A 12,876-nucleotide genomic window follows, 5' to 3' on the forward strand; every position below is an offset into this window, starting at 1 on the left:
GTAGGCGCGGCCGCCATCGCCACTTCCCGCCGGCCCCGCTGAGGCGGCTGCAGCGCGCGGCGCCCCGCGGCCGCCATTTTGCGCGGTGGAAGCGGCGGGAGGCGCTGCGTTCTCGTTCCTCGGTGGAGGGAGCGGAGGCCTGGCCGTGAGGCGCCTCGGGGCCTCGCAGGCCCGGAGAGCAGCGCAGCGAGGCGGGGATGCGCTCTGCGCCGCCGGGGCACCGGGCACTTGCGGTTTGTTTGGGTCAGCACCCTTAGAGGTTGTGACCTGCACTTTGGGCCCCTGGAGAGAGCTCTGTGATGAAATAAGTGTACTGGGAAAGGATTTTTTTAGGAGGAAGGTGAAAAGTAAAGTGGCTTCAAAACTGAGCAAGCTCCCTCGTGGCCTGCAGTGTTTGTAGTAAGGTGTTTGTTGAAGCAGATACATGAGGGAGTTCTTTGCTCCCAGGATTTGGCAGACACCTCTCAGTAAATGTGATTCAGTGGTCTGTGCTGCTCCTGCAAACACCTACTCCCTCATTCTGCCATCTGGAATATGCATTTTCCCTGTGGAATCCAACAGCACTGAGCGTGTGGAAAAGACGCTTTGTTTCGTGGCTATCTTGGAAGCGTTTTGGCCTCCTCCCCACCACTCCCACACCCGCCTTTTTTTTCTTTATTCTTTTAATTGTCAATTAAAATAATTTTTGGGGTAGCAGTATAACTTTATTTTTTTAAATAGCAATGTAATTTTGTTTTGCAAAAGCTTGACAGACTGTGATCATAACAAAACAGTTGGAGAAAATATTGGCTGCAGTTGTATAAAATAATCAGAGAATATGCTGGGCTGGAGGGGACTCAAAGATCATCGAGTCCAACTCCTGGCCCTGCTGTGCCTGAGAGCATTGTCCAAGCACTTCTTGAACTCCGTCAGGCTGCTGCTGTTACCCCTGCCCTGGGGAGCCTGTCCCAGCGCTCAAACACCCTCTGGGGGAAGAACCCTTATCTAAGGTCCATCCTAAACAGCCCCTGACACAATTTCAGGCTGCTCTCTTGGGTCCTGTCACTGGTCACTGCAGAGAAGAGATCAGTGCCTGCCTATCTCTTCCCCTCATGTGGAAGTTGAAGAATGTGGTGTGTCCCTTCAGTCTCCTCTTCTCTAGCCTTCTCTAGGCTGAATTTTAGCATTGTTACTAGAATTTAAATACTTTAATGTAATCTTTATCTGGATCTTCATTCCTACCCACTTTTTCTTCCCAGATACGTCATGATAGTAAAACGTTGCTGCAAGTGCTGCCCTATAGGGCCTTTTTAGCATAAGCAATAGGAACCACATTTTATCAGGAGAGAGATTCTCTGTTTGAAGAAGGATTAAAAATGCAGTCAAGAGCTCTAAAAGAAAACAATATAGAAATTAAATATTGGCACTTACAACTAATAAACTTTGTATTGCTTTAGACAGGTTCAAGTCTAGTAATTTCAGTTTTACATTTTCTTGTGCTGCCCTTTGCAGACTAAGAGACTTTACATTTGATCTAAAAATGTTCAACTCTGCAGACATGGTCTTTTCACTGGATAATTTATTTTATGAAAAACCAGATATGAGACAAAGGTAAATCTTTATTATTATTATATATATATATATTGGTTTTCAGATGGAATCATTTTGCAACAGTGGTTTTTTTTTTATGACTCACTTTTTTGTCCACTGATAGAAATGTGGGGCTAGACATCTCTGGTTCCATACTTTGAAATGTTTCTCCAAGCACATTCAATGATGCAGGTGTATCTTAGGGCTATGAGAAATAAGGGTTAGCAGAAGTTAGGTTATTTATGACTAGTGATTTTGAGCTAATTGTTATGGAGGGTGCTTAAAAATGCTTTTACCTCACATTTCTGTGTTAAAAATAGGTGTCTGGAAAATGGAGATCGTAATAGTTGGTTTATTGCACCTGCTCCAGCTATTGCTGAAATTCCAGCTGCAGAGGTGTTACAGAGGGAACTGGAAAAAAGCTCAGCTCACACTCACATGGGTAAGGTATTAGACAATAGAATCACAGAATCATTGCAACCATTGGAAAAGATGTTTGGGATGATCGAGTGCACCCATAAACCCAGCACTGCAAGGTCCAACTAGTGTCACACAATGTCAAGTGTTACTTGACATTAATATTAAATAACTCAACAAGTAATTAGTGTGACAGATAATTCCTCTTTTACTGTGAAATATGAAATATTCTAGGTATGCAAGTAGAGAAAAGAATGTATTTGAGTTGAGAATGGTGGTGTTAGATGTGCCAGGAGCATAGCAGTCCTCTTTAGGCATAAACATGCCACAAGTTTGCTGTGCAGAATTGTGCAAGGTAAGAAGTATAATCAAAATTTGAGTTCCTGCACATTGTTTCACAAAGCACTGTAACACAGTGGGAAGTGGCTGTAAGAGCATGATGTTGCCACATGGATCTGATGGCCTGTCTGCCACCCAAGGAACAGAGAGTTTATATGAAACTCCCTCTTTTCTTCCCTTTCTTGGGGCTTTAATCAAATTGATCAGGAGGCCAAATTTGAATCTGGTCATTATGCCATGCTGCTAAGTGGCATATTCCTAGACATTTGGGATTAGCTTAAAGAAATTTATTTTAAAGAATGCCATTTCTTTATCTATGTCAACTAGATCTGTACATTTATCAGCTGCTGTGCTGATTTATAATATTCTCTATTTAGGAATTTTAGTAAAACAGGAGGTGAGTTTGTTTCTGCTTTATGCAAAAATAATTCCATTAAGAGCTACTTATTCAAACAAGCTTTTTGATTTTTGTAGAATTAGAACTGCTGGGGTTATGCTACAAACAGGGCATTGTAATTTTGAGTTTCTAGATGGGTAACATTGAAATTAAGACAGCAAAATAGAGCAGTTGTTATCTTGTTGCATTTCGTTGCTTGTTTCTGTTTGTCCCTTTCCCTTCCTGTTGCCAACAGCAAGGCTTGTTGATCTGGTCAGCCAGATCATGACACTGATTCTACTGAGAATTAACCCTGCAAAGTGTGCTAATTAACCAAGAAGGTTATGAAACCAGCCTGTCACCAACGTCAGCACCAGCTCTGACTGCTGAGATTGCAGTGGTTATCTCAGCTGTTTGTAGCAGGAACTTCAAGCTTGGTCATTGTGTCATTTTTTAAAGGACCATCTTTATTCTGGGACAGGGTGGAGAGTTCTGTCATACAAACTATTTTGTAGTTCTGAAGAATAGTTTTTATCCTTTATTTTGCATAGGAAGGAAAGAAAGGGACCTTATTTTTGTAACTTTTTATTGACAATGCATGCATTACATTCATTAGCATAAGTCATGAAATACACACTAAAATTCTTGCAATAAGATAGAAATATCAGTTTGTATAGTAGATGTGAATTTGGCTGATTCTGTGGGAAAGGTACTTGATTAAATAACTGTGAATAAGAATATGAATATTAATGAAATAATAATTTATCATTTTTGTAGGGGGGAGCAAGCATGAGAAGTTTATACAGCAGTGTAAGAATAACACAGAGAAAGTGGAAGATAAATCATCAGCACCTATTCATTTTGGCATAGCCCCTGAAAAGGAAGTCCTACAATTAAGTCTAGGAGAAAGAGATAAAATTAGTTTTCAGCATGAAAATCTGAAAGTGGTTTCATCTTTTCTTTCCTTTGATGAAAATAAATCTAAAAGAGTAATAGATTTTTCTCAGCAACCACCAAATAAAGCATTAAGTGAAAACAGTGATGATGAGAGTGTCCATTCAACGTTAAGAAAAAGGTATGTGTCTAGTCAACTCAGACAATTTATCACTGCCAGAATCATATGATTATTTTAGATAAATCTCTTGAACACAAGTTTGGGATCCATCAATTGAAGCTACTTTAGCAGGCTCCAGATGCTAATTCTTCAGTGTAAGAGAAAAAAAAAGTTTCTTTTTGGCAATATTTTAGTAATTTAATTAAATGTGTCCTGAGCTCAGCCTCAATCATGAGAAAAGTAAGCATTGGTTTGTTGCTTAAATTTTAAATAAGTCTTTAGATAACAAAGCTTTTGGAAAATACTGCTCTGAATTCTTTATCTGCCTGGTGACGAGGAAGGCTGAGATCATTTGCTTTGCTGAGCAGAGGTCAGCTAGTCAGGAATACCTTGGGCAGTTCTCAGTGTGATTTCAGTGTTCCCTGGGAGGAGAGATTTTATCAATAAACTGCTCTTCTGTGTCCAGCTCCTCCCGTTCCTCAGAACCTGGATGTCTCTATTGGTTTTAATGATGCAGAAGCTCAGAATTAATCTGCTATTAGGAGTCAGAGCCTATCTGCACAAGCAATTTATTCTTTCATGTTCTTTCTGCAATGAAAGTGAAGTTAAAATGTATCTTGAAAGGAGTCTTTAGGTCAGATTACATAAAGTTAGATAAAATTTTACTATTTATCTTACTAGTTCTGCAGCTAATACAATTGTATATTTAGTATTTTTCAAATATTAGATAAACTGTAACATTACAACAAGCTAATGAAAGTTTTGGGTCTTTTGCAGCTTATTTAAAAAGTCTGGCAATGTGCATAAAAATACAGAATTTAAAGCTGGTTCTGTTGATGTGAAAGAAATTGGTACTTACCTAAATACAAGTGAAAACATGAAAGAAGTGACAAAAGAAGGTTTTTTGAGGAATAATCATCATGCTCCAATAACTAAAGATTCAGATTTTACTTTGCATAGGGTAAATAACGAGGAGATTGTGTCTGAAAATGGAATTAAAATTCAATCATTTTCTAATGCTTCAGAGATTCTGGATGTGACAGGTAATTATTTTTATCTATTTCAAGAAAAACAGTCCATTGTCTGTCTTTGGTACATAATAATAAAGGGTATCCAAGATCTGAGGAAGAGTGAAGAACATTTTCCCACCAGCTCAAAGTGAGATAATTGGCTAAAATTGATAGAATGTATTGCAGTCCTGTGGAACTTGATTGCATTGTTGTTTAATATGAACTGGCTAAACAATTTATGAAGAAGATTCACATTTTCAGAAGTGCTAAGTCATGTAAACCTGTTTGAAAATGTCATTTTGCATCCCCTCAGCAATTTGAGAAAAAACAGCCTTGTCACTTTGTGTGGTAAAGAGTTTCTCCTTCATTTGAAAACAGAAATTGAAAATTAAATGTTTATTTGTGGTGTGGCTCATATTTGTATCTTTGTAGAAATATATTTTAAGTAGGAGATATCTAGAAAATGGAGGGAAGTGGTGAGATTTTGATGAAATTATAAAATACGTGGTTTAGAAATTATTTTTGTCTTTTAATAGTTTTTAAGTAAGTGCAGTTTATTTCTAGATTTTAAACTTTTTGGGACGTGAGACACCTGTGGAATGTACCTTATATGCCTGACTACTACAGAAATATGGAGTATAAAATTAGTTCTAGCAGAAAAATGTAGGGCAGAGCAGTGGCTTAGGATGGGATTTGGAAGGTCAGGAATGGAAAGCAAGGTTATTCCTCTGATTGCTGTATGAGCAGTGGTGATTGGATTTGTGGGTGAGGGGACAGCAGTGGGTACCATTCAATTTGCCTTCAGCAAGGGTTTTCATCCCACAGAGAGGTTGGAAAGCACTCCCACAGCATTCTGGTACCCACGTGGGGCACTGGGAGTGCATCAGCCACTGCCTGGTGTCAGAGTGGCTGGCCAGGCTCAGAGGGGGTGGTGAGTGGGTCACACTGCCCCAGTGCCAGCGCCAAGGGGAGCACTGCAGGGGTGTGCTCTGCAGCAGGGGCTGACAGCACTCTCATCAAATTCAGCAGGAACAAATGCACAGTCCTGCCCCAGGGAAAGAGAAGAACCCCCGGGTTCCTCTGGGATGGTGTGACTGAGGGCAGCTCACGGAAAAGTGCCCAGGGCCTGGTGGGCAGCTTGGTGAACTTGAGTGAGCAGCGTGTCCCTGCAGTAACAAAGGCACCAGCATCCTGGGCTTTGTGAACAAAGCTAGGAGGTTTAGAGAAGTGATTATCTCTTTCTTGGCACTTCTGACACCACAACTAGATACTGCATCAAGTTTCGAGTCTCTGGTACATGCAAGATAGCCTTTAACTGGAGTGAGTTCATGAAAGGGCCACCACTATGGCCTTTTTAAATGATGAGCTAGTGACTTCCCTGTCCATCTTCTCCTTTCTATCACCTGGACCTTCTTGCAGCCTTGAAGCTCCTTACAGAACACAGCTTGGGGTCAGGAAAATACTTTGCATGGTTATTGGCTGAAAATGAGTCATATTTTTTAAATGTACGGTTTTTTACTTCTTTAGGAACTACAGGAAGAAAATTGGAAATTTTGAGGGCTGTTACAGAAATACGTATCCTTGTATTTGCTGGGTCTGGTTTTCCTGATTTTATTACACTGCTTTTACATTTGCAAAATTATTATGTTTGATTTGTAGGCATAGAAATTAATGCATTACATTGTAACAGTTTCAATTCATAGCATAATGCTGAGAATCAAATGTTGAATAGATGTTTCTTTTGATTTCCAAAGCAAGACTGAAATAAGACAACTTGCAGATCATTCATTCCTAAGAAAGCTTGTTCTTATTTCAAGCATTCAAATTTCATCCTCAAAACTTTCTTTTTAAAATATAAAATGTAAAATTTTAATTTGCATAATATATATTTCAGACATTTTCTATGCAAGCACACATATACACATATATCTCCATACACTTTAAGTAAAGGAAAAATTAATTATTATGTAGGCTTATTAGGAAAACTGTATCTTACTTTCGGTCCCATTTTCTTTGAAGAAAATTAATTTAACATATTCCTTGTAGCTCTGTACCTATGTTGTAGTGTGCCTATACTGTATTTCCATTCTTTAAGCAGATTTTACCATAATTTTCTTTCTACCTTGAACATGAAATATAATCAAGTATTCATCTATATCCATCAAACTTCTGGGTTTTTAACACACTCTTTTCAATATTTTGTTTCTAGGAACCTGTCAAATGGTAGGTTAAATATCAGGAAGAGGAAATGTCTAAATTTAGGCACCTTAAATTCATATAAATAGTTTAGAAAGTCACAGTTTTCAAAATTAGTAAGGATTCCATTGTTTTGAATTTACCAATTAAGGATCATTAATGCTTTGTAGTTTGAAAATAAATCACTTATTTAGAGCAGGGATTTTAAATAAGTATTTTTAAAAAATACTTATTTTCTTTATTCTAATGTTACTTGCTTTTCTTTACCCATTTTTAACTGCTTTGGTTCAAATAAGTTGAGGTTTTTTCAGTGATATGGAAAACTGTTTCTTACTTTGTATATGGCACACCAAGAATCTAAAACTACTGAATCATTTAATAGGTTACTTTTGGATAACTTTTTACAAGCCTGTGTAATATTGTGGTATGTTTTAAGTTTGCATTTAGATTGCAAGGACAAGATGCATTTACATTCCTACAATTTTATAATTTATGCTCTAGTGTTTTAAATTCCTTAATGCTCTCAAGCAACCCAATTTAGAAGTATTTTTAAGGAGTTCCCATATTTTAACTATGCACAGTCAAAAGCTTTGGATGATGTAAGTATGGAACATAAACTGCAGCTGCAAGTAGTGCTTTGTAGATAAATTTAAGTGGGACTTTGATATTCAGAACATAAAAGAGATTAGAAAACTATAATATATCTAGAACCTCTTCCTGGAATAGTTTATCAGGGTTGTGCTTAGCTGGGAGAAGAGACCAGAAGAACTTTAAAAAGTGTTTTTCTCAGTTTAAAATACTTTTATGTCAAGATGAGAATTATATTTATGCATGCAGATTGGTAATATATTTGCAAGGAGGAGGAAGGGTTGGGTGAATGAGTGACATGGGTGAGTGACAGTGCAGAGGAGGAAAGAGGGAAGATCAGTCTTGTCAGAGGAAAATGAGGGAGCTTGACATGGACACACTTGGCTTCTAAGGTGGTGAAGGATAAAATATGTGAAAGGGAAGCACAGTCATGCAAATCTTGCATTTTTCATTATTGAAAACTTAACAGGACAATTCTTTCCTAGCTTTTATATACAGATAGGAACTTTGTGATTTGTGCTCCAACTGGCTCTGGAAAGACTGTAATGTTTGAACTAGCTATTACCAGATTACTCATGGAAGCCCCACTGCCTTGGTTAAACATTAAAGTTGTTTACAGTAAGTATTATGCAGCTTTAAATATTTTGGTGACAGAACAGAAAATGTCATTCTGGGAACCCAGAGATCTGGAGTGAGTCCAGGAATAATATTGAGATAAAATACATTAAGATATTGCAACCTGCTTCATTCTTTAAAAAGTTGATTTAGTGTTTATTTGTGGTACCATTGTAATTATTATTAGTATTTAACAGCATTGTGTAATTGTAGTGATCAGCATTGTTTATACAGATAAAAATTAGGAAGTCCTGTATAAGTTTGTCCTCCAAGAAGGTGAGACGTACACGAAAAGGTAAGGAGGAGGCAAAGGAAATTAAAAATTCTTAATGCATGGTTTCTGGCTGACACTATCTTTTGTATGGCTGGCTGTTGCTCTGAGGATCAAATTTTTCAGTATTCACTTACCTGGCAAAGTTTCCTGCTATTTTCTGGATACTACCTCACCAGAACTGTGATCTTTGTGAATTTAACTGATCTGTGAGGAAATATGTAAATACTTGGAGATACTCACACCAGTTACATGTATTGTTAATATCAGTCCTTATTGAGAATGATGTCTGATTTCTGGGAAAAAAGTGTCTGCAAAAGCACAGTGTGTATTCTCAGGAAAAAAAAATGTAAGTAGATTGTTTTAGGACTGTTCATGAGAACTGCTACCTGCTGTGTTAGCTGCTTCATATGACCCTACACCTAACTGTCCATTTGATTTTGATAGAAAAACAGGAGAAATAAAGCTCTGTCTCTTGCTCTTGGATGGTTTCTCACTTATACTTTGTTCTCTGAATACAGAGTATTCAAATAATTCTTAACTGGGAAAAGGTTGTATTTGTATGATGTTCCATTAGAAAAGATGTATTACCTGTGGTTTCTTCCATCTGTGAGAAAACCTTTGATAGCTGAATGATTGTTTCCATGTGGTACTGCAAAAAAAAAAATCAAACCCAACAGGATAAAGGGTTAAGAGAGAGCATAAATAATCTTAATTAAATTGTTCTGTTTCTGCCTGCTGATGGGAAGAACTAGGGCCCAAAGCTCAACATTGGTTGTGCACATGGAGCAGGATAATAAGAACAGGAACACCAGTTACAGATTTTATGGTTCTGGAAGCAAAGCAGAAAATTAGGGAAATTAAATTCAAGAAGGCATCTTACAAAAGAAACTTAATGCATACATTTCTAATACAGTTGAAGATTTGGTTTTCCTGATTTAATTCTCATTATTTGGTGTTGTTTTTAGTGGCTCCAATAAAAGCTCTATGCAGTCAGCGTTTTGATGACTGGAAAGAAAAATTTGGACCTATAGGACTCACCTGCAAGGAGCTGACAGGCGATACACTGATAGATGATTTATTTGAAATACATCATGCTGACATTATCATCACTACTCCTGTAGGTTTCATATCCAGTTCTTACAAGAACTTAGAATAAACAGACATTAATGGTCTTCTAATTGTATGCTGCAAGTACTGCTCTTTTTTTTTTTTTGGTAATAGACAGTGATTTTATGATCCTTTTGTTTGTCTGCACACTGCTGTACACACTCGCAGTTCATATAAAAAAAAAGTAATATAATAACACACCAGATGAAACATAGATGGCATTAGCTTGAATTAATCTGTTTCTGTTTAAAGATTTAATGAGTTTAGGCATGTCTTCATGTACTATAGTTGTGGCTTGTGTTGGCATTTAAAACATCTTTCAGCTTCTGTTGTTGTTTTGATGTGTTGTTTTTTTTCCTCCAAGGAAAAGTGGGATAGCATGACTAGAAGGTGGAGAGACAACTCTATAGTCCAGCTTGTGCGACTGTTTCTCATCGATGAGGTAAGAAAATGAATGAGGATTTATGCACTGCTTTTTATCTTTTGTGAAGATAAAAAGGAACTTTAGAAAATATTAAATGTATTTAGCACATGTCCAGATTGTAACTAGAAAATATTTAGCACATCTTTTAAAATTCCTGATAGGTACACGTTATAAAGGATGAAAGCCGCGGCGCAACTTTGGAAGTTGTAGTCAGTCGGATGAAAACTATTCAGTCTTCTCTTTGGCGTCACTTAGAGAAACATGACACTGTTCCTCCCTTGAGATTTGTAGCTGTTTCTGCAACAATCCCAAATACTCAAGATGTAAGAGTTACCTTTTAATGCATTTTGATCAATGAAGTTGTGTTTTATAAAATTTGTCTGGAATTACAATTTTAGATTGATAGCAAAATAGTAATTTCTAAGCTGTGATCTGATGACAGCTATGAGGCTGCTGCTAATGTAAGATTACCTTCAACCATATGGAAATGTCAGCCATGTATGGACATGCTTTGGTTTTAGATTTCTACTTGTGATTTTTGCCTCTTACGTGCAAATCACAACAGATTAGAGATTTCAGTTCAAATTATATTGGTCCTGAAAAAAGCAGACCCTCACCTATGATTTTAAAAGATAAATAAATGTGTTAGTAGTTTACACGTGAAATAGCTAAGTTAATTTTTCTGTGATGCTATTAGAACTGGAGCACAATTAAAAGAAGAAATTTATGTTTTCTGTTCTACTTTTTTTAAAGATCGCAGAATGGCTTTCAGATAGTAAGATGCCTGCTGTGTGCCTGAAAATAGATGAGGATCAACGACCAGTGAAGCTACGCAAAATTGTGCTTGGTTTTCCTTGCAGTGACAATCAGACAGAATTCAAATTTGACTTAACTCTTAACTACAAGATCGCTAGCATTATACAAACATACTCGGAGCAAAAACCAGCACTTGTGGTACAGCAGCTTTTTATTATCATGTTTGAAATTATTTCTTTCTTGAAAGTTTTGATTCAAAAAAATATCTTTTATTTATAGTTTTGTGCCACAAGAAAAGGAGTACAGCAGGCTGCTTCTGTTCTTGCAAAAGATGCTAAATTTCTACTGAGTATAGAACAGAAACAAAGGTATTTTTCTATTTAAATTGGAAATAAGTGTTGGTACATTTTAGTAAACCTGTGATATCTGTGAAGAAAGCTGTTGAGCTAATACAGTTTCTAGCAGAGAAAATCATCACAGTTGACATTCTTTTTGGTAAATTGGTGCTCTTTTTGGGAAGTTTTATTTGCTTCTCAGAATTTTAGGATACCTTTCACAAACGTTGTTTCTCAAAGCTGCTTTCTGAATGTAAAAATGCTAATTCTTATGCCCCTTGAGACCTTGTAATGCAAATATTAAGCATATGAATAGTTGAATTGGGTGTTACTTTAGTAATTTTTTAAGTTGTCTTTATTTTTTCAGATACTGTTAATAAATACAGCCATATTAATTATTATTTACTTCAGAGTTGCCTAGTCATGGCAGCTGCAGAAGCTACTTCTGACTTTGGAACTAAAATATGATCTTATTTGCTTTATGTGAACAACACATAAGGACTGTTGATTGTCACTTGGAAAGATGACCAGGCTCGAAAAGCTGCAATAGGTGCCCCAGAGAGTCAATCTGTTCTCTCTGAGGATGGGAAGGGTGGTTGAAAATAACCAAAGAAGGTATGTTTTTTAATTTATTTTTTTTGTTGTTGTTGTTTGTATGTGTTGCATAGATTACAGGGGTTTGCAAATTCATTGAAGGACTCCAAACTGAGAGGTAAATATAACCTACAACTTCTCTGTTCTGTGATTGAATATTTGCTTGAGAAAACCTAGTCAAATGATGTATGTATAATTTCATTATCAGAGCTTTTGACCTGTGGTGTGGCTTATCATCATGCGGGTATGGAGATATCAGACAGAAAAATAATTGAAGGAGCTTTTACTGTAGGAGACTTGCCAGTACTTTGTAAGTAAAATTAACTTAGCCAAAATTTCATTTTTGTATCCTGAGAAGATTGCAGTTTGGAAGTAATATTTTATGGTTCTGTAGTTTGCTTAACCTTTGGAAGTTGTGAAATCCAGGTGAAGGTGTTTTTGTTTCCCCTGTACTTTTACCTTGTGAGCCTACATATGCACTGTTAGTAAAGACCATAGAACTTCTTTTCACCACACATGGAGGTCATCCCCATCCTATGTCCATGTAGATCTGGCCGTGTCTGTTTCCTTTTCCTACCATTGAGCTCTCCCATCGGGGTGGAGAGTTCTGTGCTAGTGAATCTTTCCTCTGAGTTTCCAAGAGGTTTTCTTTGCACCTGTGGCTTCCCTGAAGGTAATCATCTACATTTATGCATCTTAGGTGGGCAGGATGCTATTTTCAAACTCCCATGCAAGCTGTTGTGACTGATGGGGAGGTCCCTAAGAAGTATTCCATCTGTTGTTATGTGAAATGAGAAGAGATCTTAGGTGTGATTGTCTCATCTCATCTGGGCTTTCTTGTCCTGTAAAAAAAGATCCAGACCCTATGGGGAATTGTCTGTGTTGCTCATATACAACACTAAATGATTTGTGAATTTTTTTCTTACCTGTTACAATGATCATAAGAAAAAATAATTTAATGACTATTTTTAATTTTCATTTCATTTCCAAAAGAATTGGAAATTTCAATAATCCTGTGTTTTCCTAGCAGAATAGTAATATCAGCTGGCCCATATGACTGGCTTTCTGTGTTGAATTCTTGGCACTCCATATATTCTCTGGAGAAAGTGAATTAGGAAACATGAGTGTAAGATCACTTGCCACATACTTGACTGATGTTTTCTGTGTGAGAGTGTGTATTGGTAAAGTGCTGTGATAGTATTGGTGATGGTTCTGGTTTGGT

The 12,876-nt window shown here is 37.1% G+C and overlaps 1 protein-coding gene across 1 annotated transcript in view; it reads left to right on the forward strand.

Annotated features, from left to right (window-relative positions):
- The first annotated feature begins 1,519 nt into the window (after nucleotides 1–1,519).
- HFM1 (helicase for meiosis 1) overlaps nucleotides 1,520–12,876 on the forward strand; it is a 30,209-nt gene continuing 18,852 nt past the window's right edge. Inside the window, exons 1-14 of the mRNA XM_058808777.1 lie at nucleotides 1,520–1,590; nucleotides 1,890–2,011; nucleotides 3,479–3,776; nucleotides 4,533–4,798; nucleotides 6,293–6,340; nucleotides 7,490–7,560; nucleotides 8,035–8,167; nucleotides 9,404–9,555; nucleotides 9,910–9,987; nucleotides 10,131–10,292; nucleotides 10,723–10,923; nucleotides 11,005–11,093; nucleotides 11,729–11,772; nucleotides 11,863–11,964. Of these exons, the coding sequence (XP_058664760.1) occupies nucleotides 1,520–1,590; nucleotides 1,890–2,011; nucleotides 3,479–3,776; nucleotides 4,533–4,798; nucleotides 6,293–6,340; nucleotides 7,490–7,560; nucleotides 8,035–8,167; nucleotides 9,404–9,555; nucleotides 9,910–9,987; nucleotides 10,131–10,292; nucleotides 10,723–10,923; nucleotides 11,005–11,093; nucleotides 11,729–11,772; nucleotides 11,863–11,964 (1,837 nt within the window). The remainder of the gene's footprint in view (nucleotides 1,591–1,889; nucleotides 2,012–3,478; nucleotides 3,777–4,532; nucleotides 4,799–6,292; nucleotides 6,341–7,489; nucleotides 7,561–8,034; nucleotides 8,168–9,403; nucleotides 9,556–9,909; nucleotides 9,988–10,130; nucleotides 10,293–10,722; nucleotides 10,924–11,004; nucleotides 11,094–11,728; nucleotides 11,773–11,862; nucleotides 11,965–12,876) is intronic.

Source organism: Ammospiza caudacuta, chromosome 7 (genome assembly GCF_027887145.1).
Source record: "Ammospiza caudacuta isolate bAmmCau1 chromosome 7, bAmmCau1.pri, whole genome shotgun sequence".
In the NCBI taxonomy this organism is placed as follows: Eukaryota; Metazoa; Chordata; class Aves; order Passeriformes; family Passerellidae; genus Ammospiza; species Ammospiza caudacuta.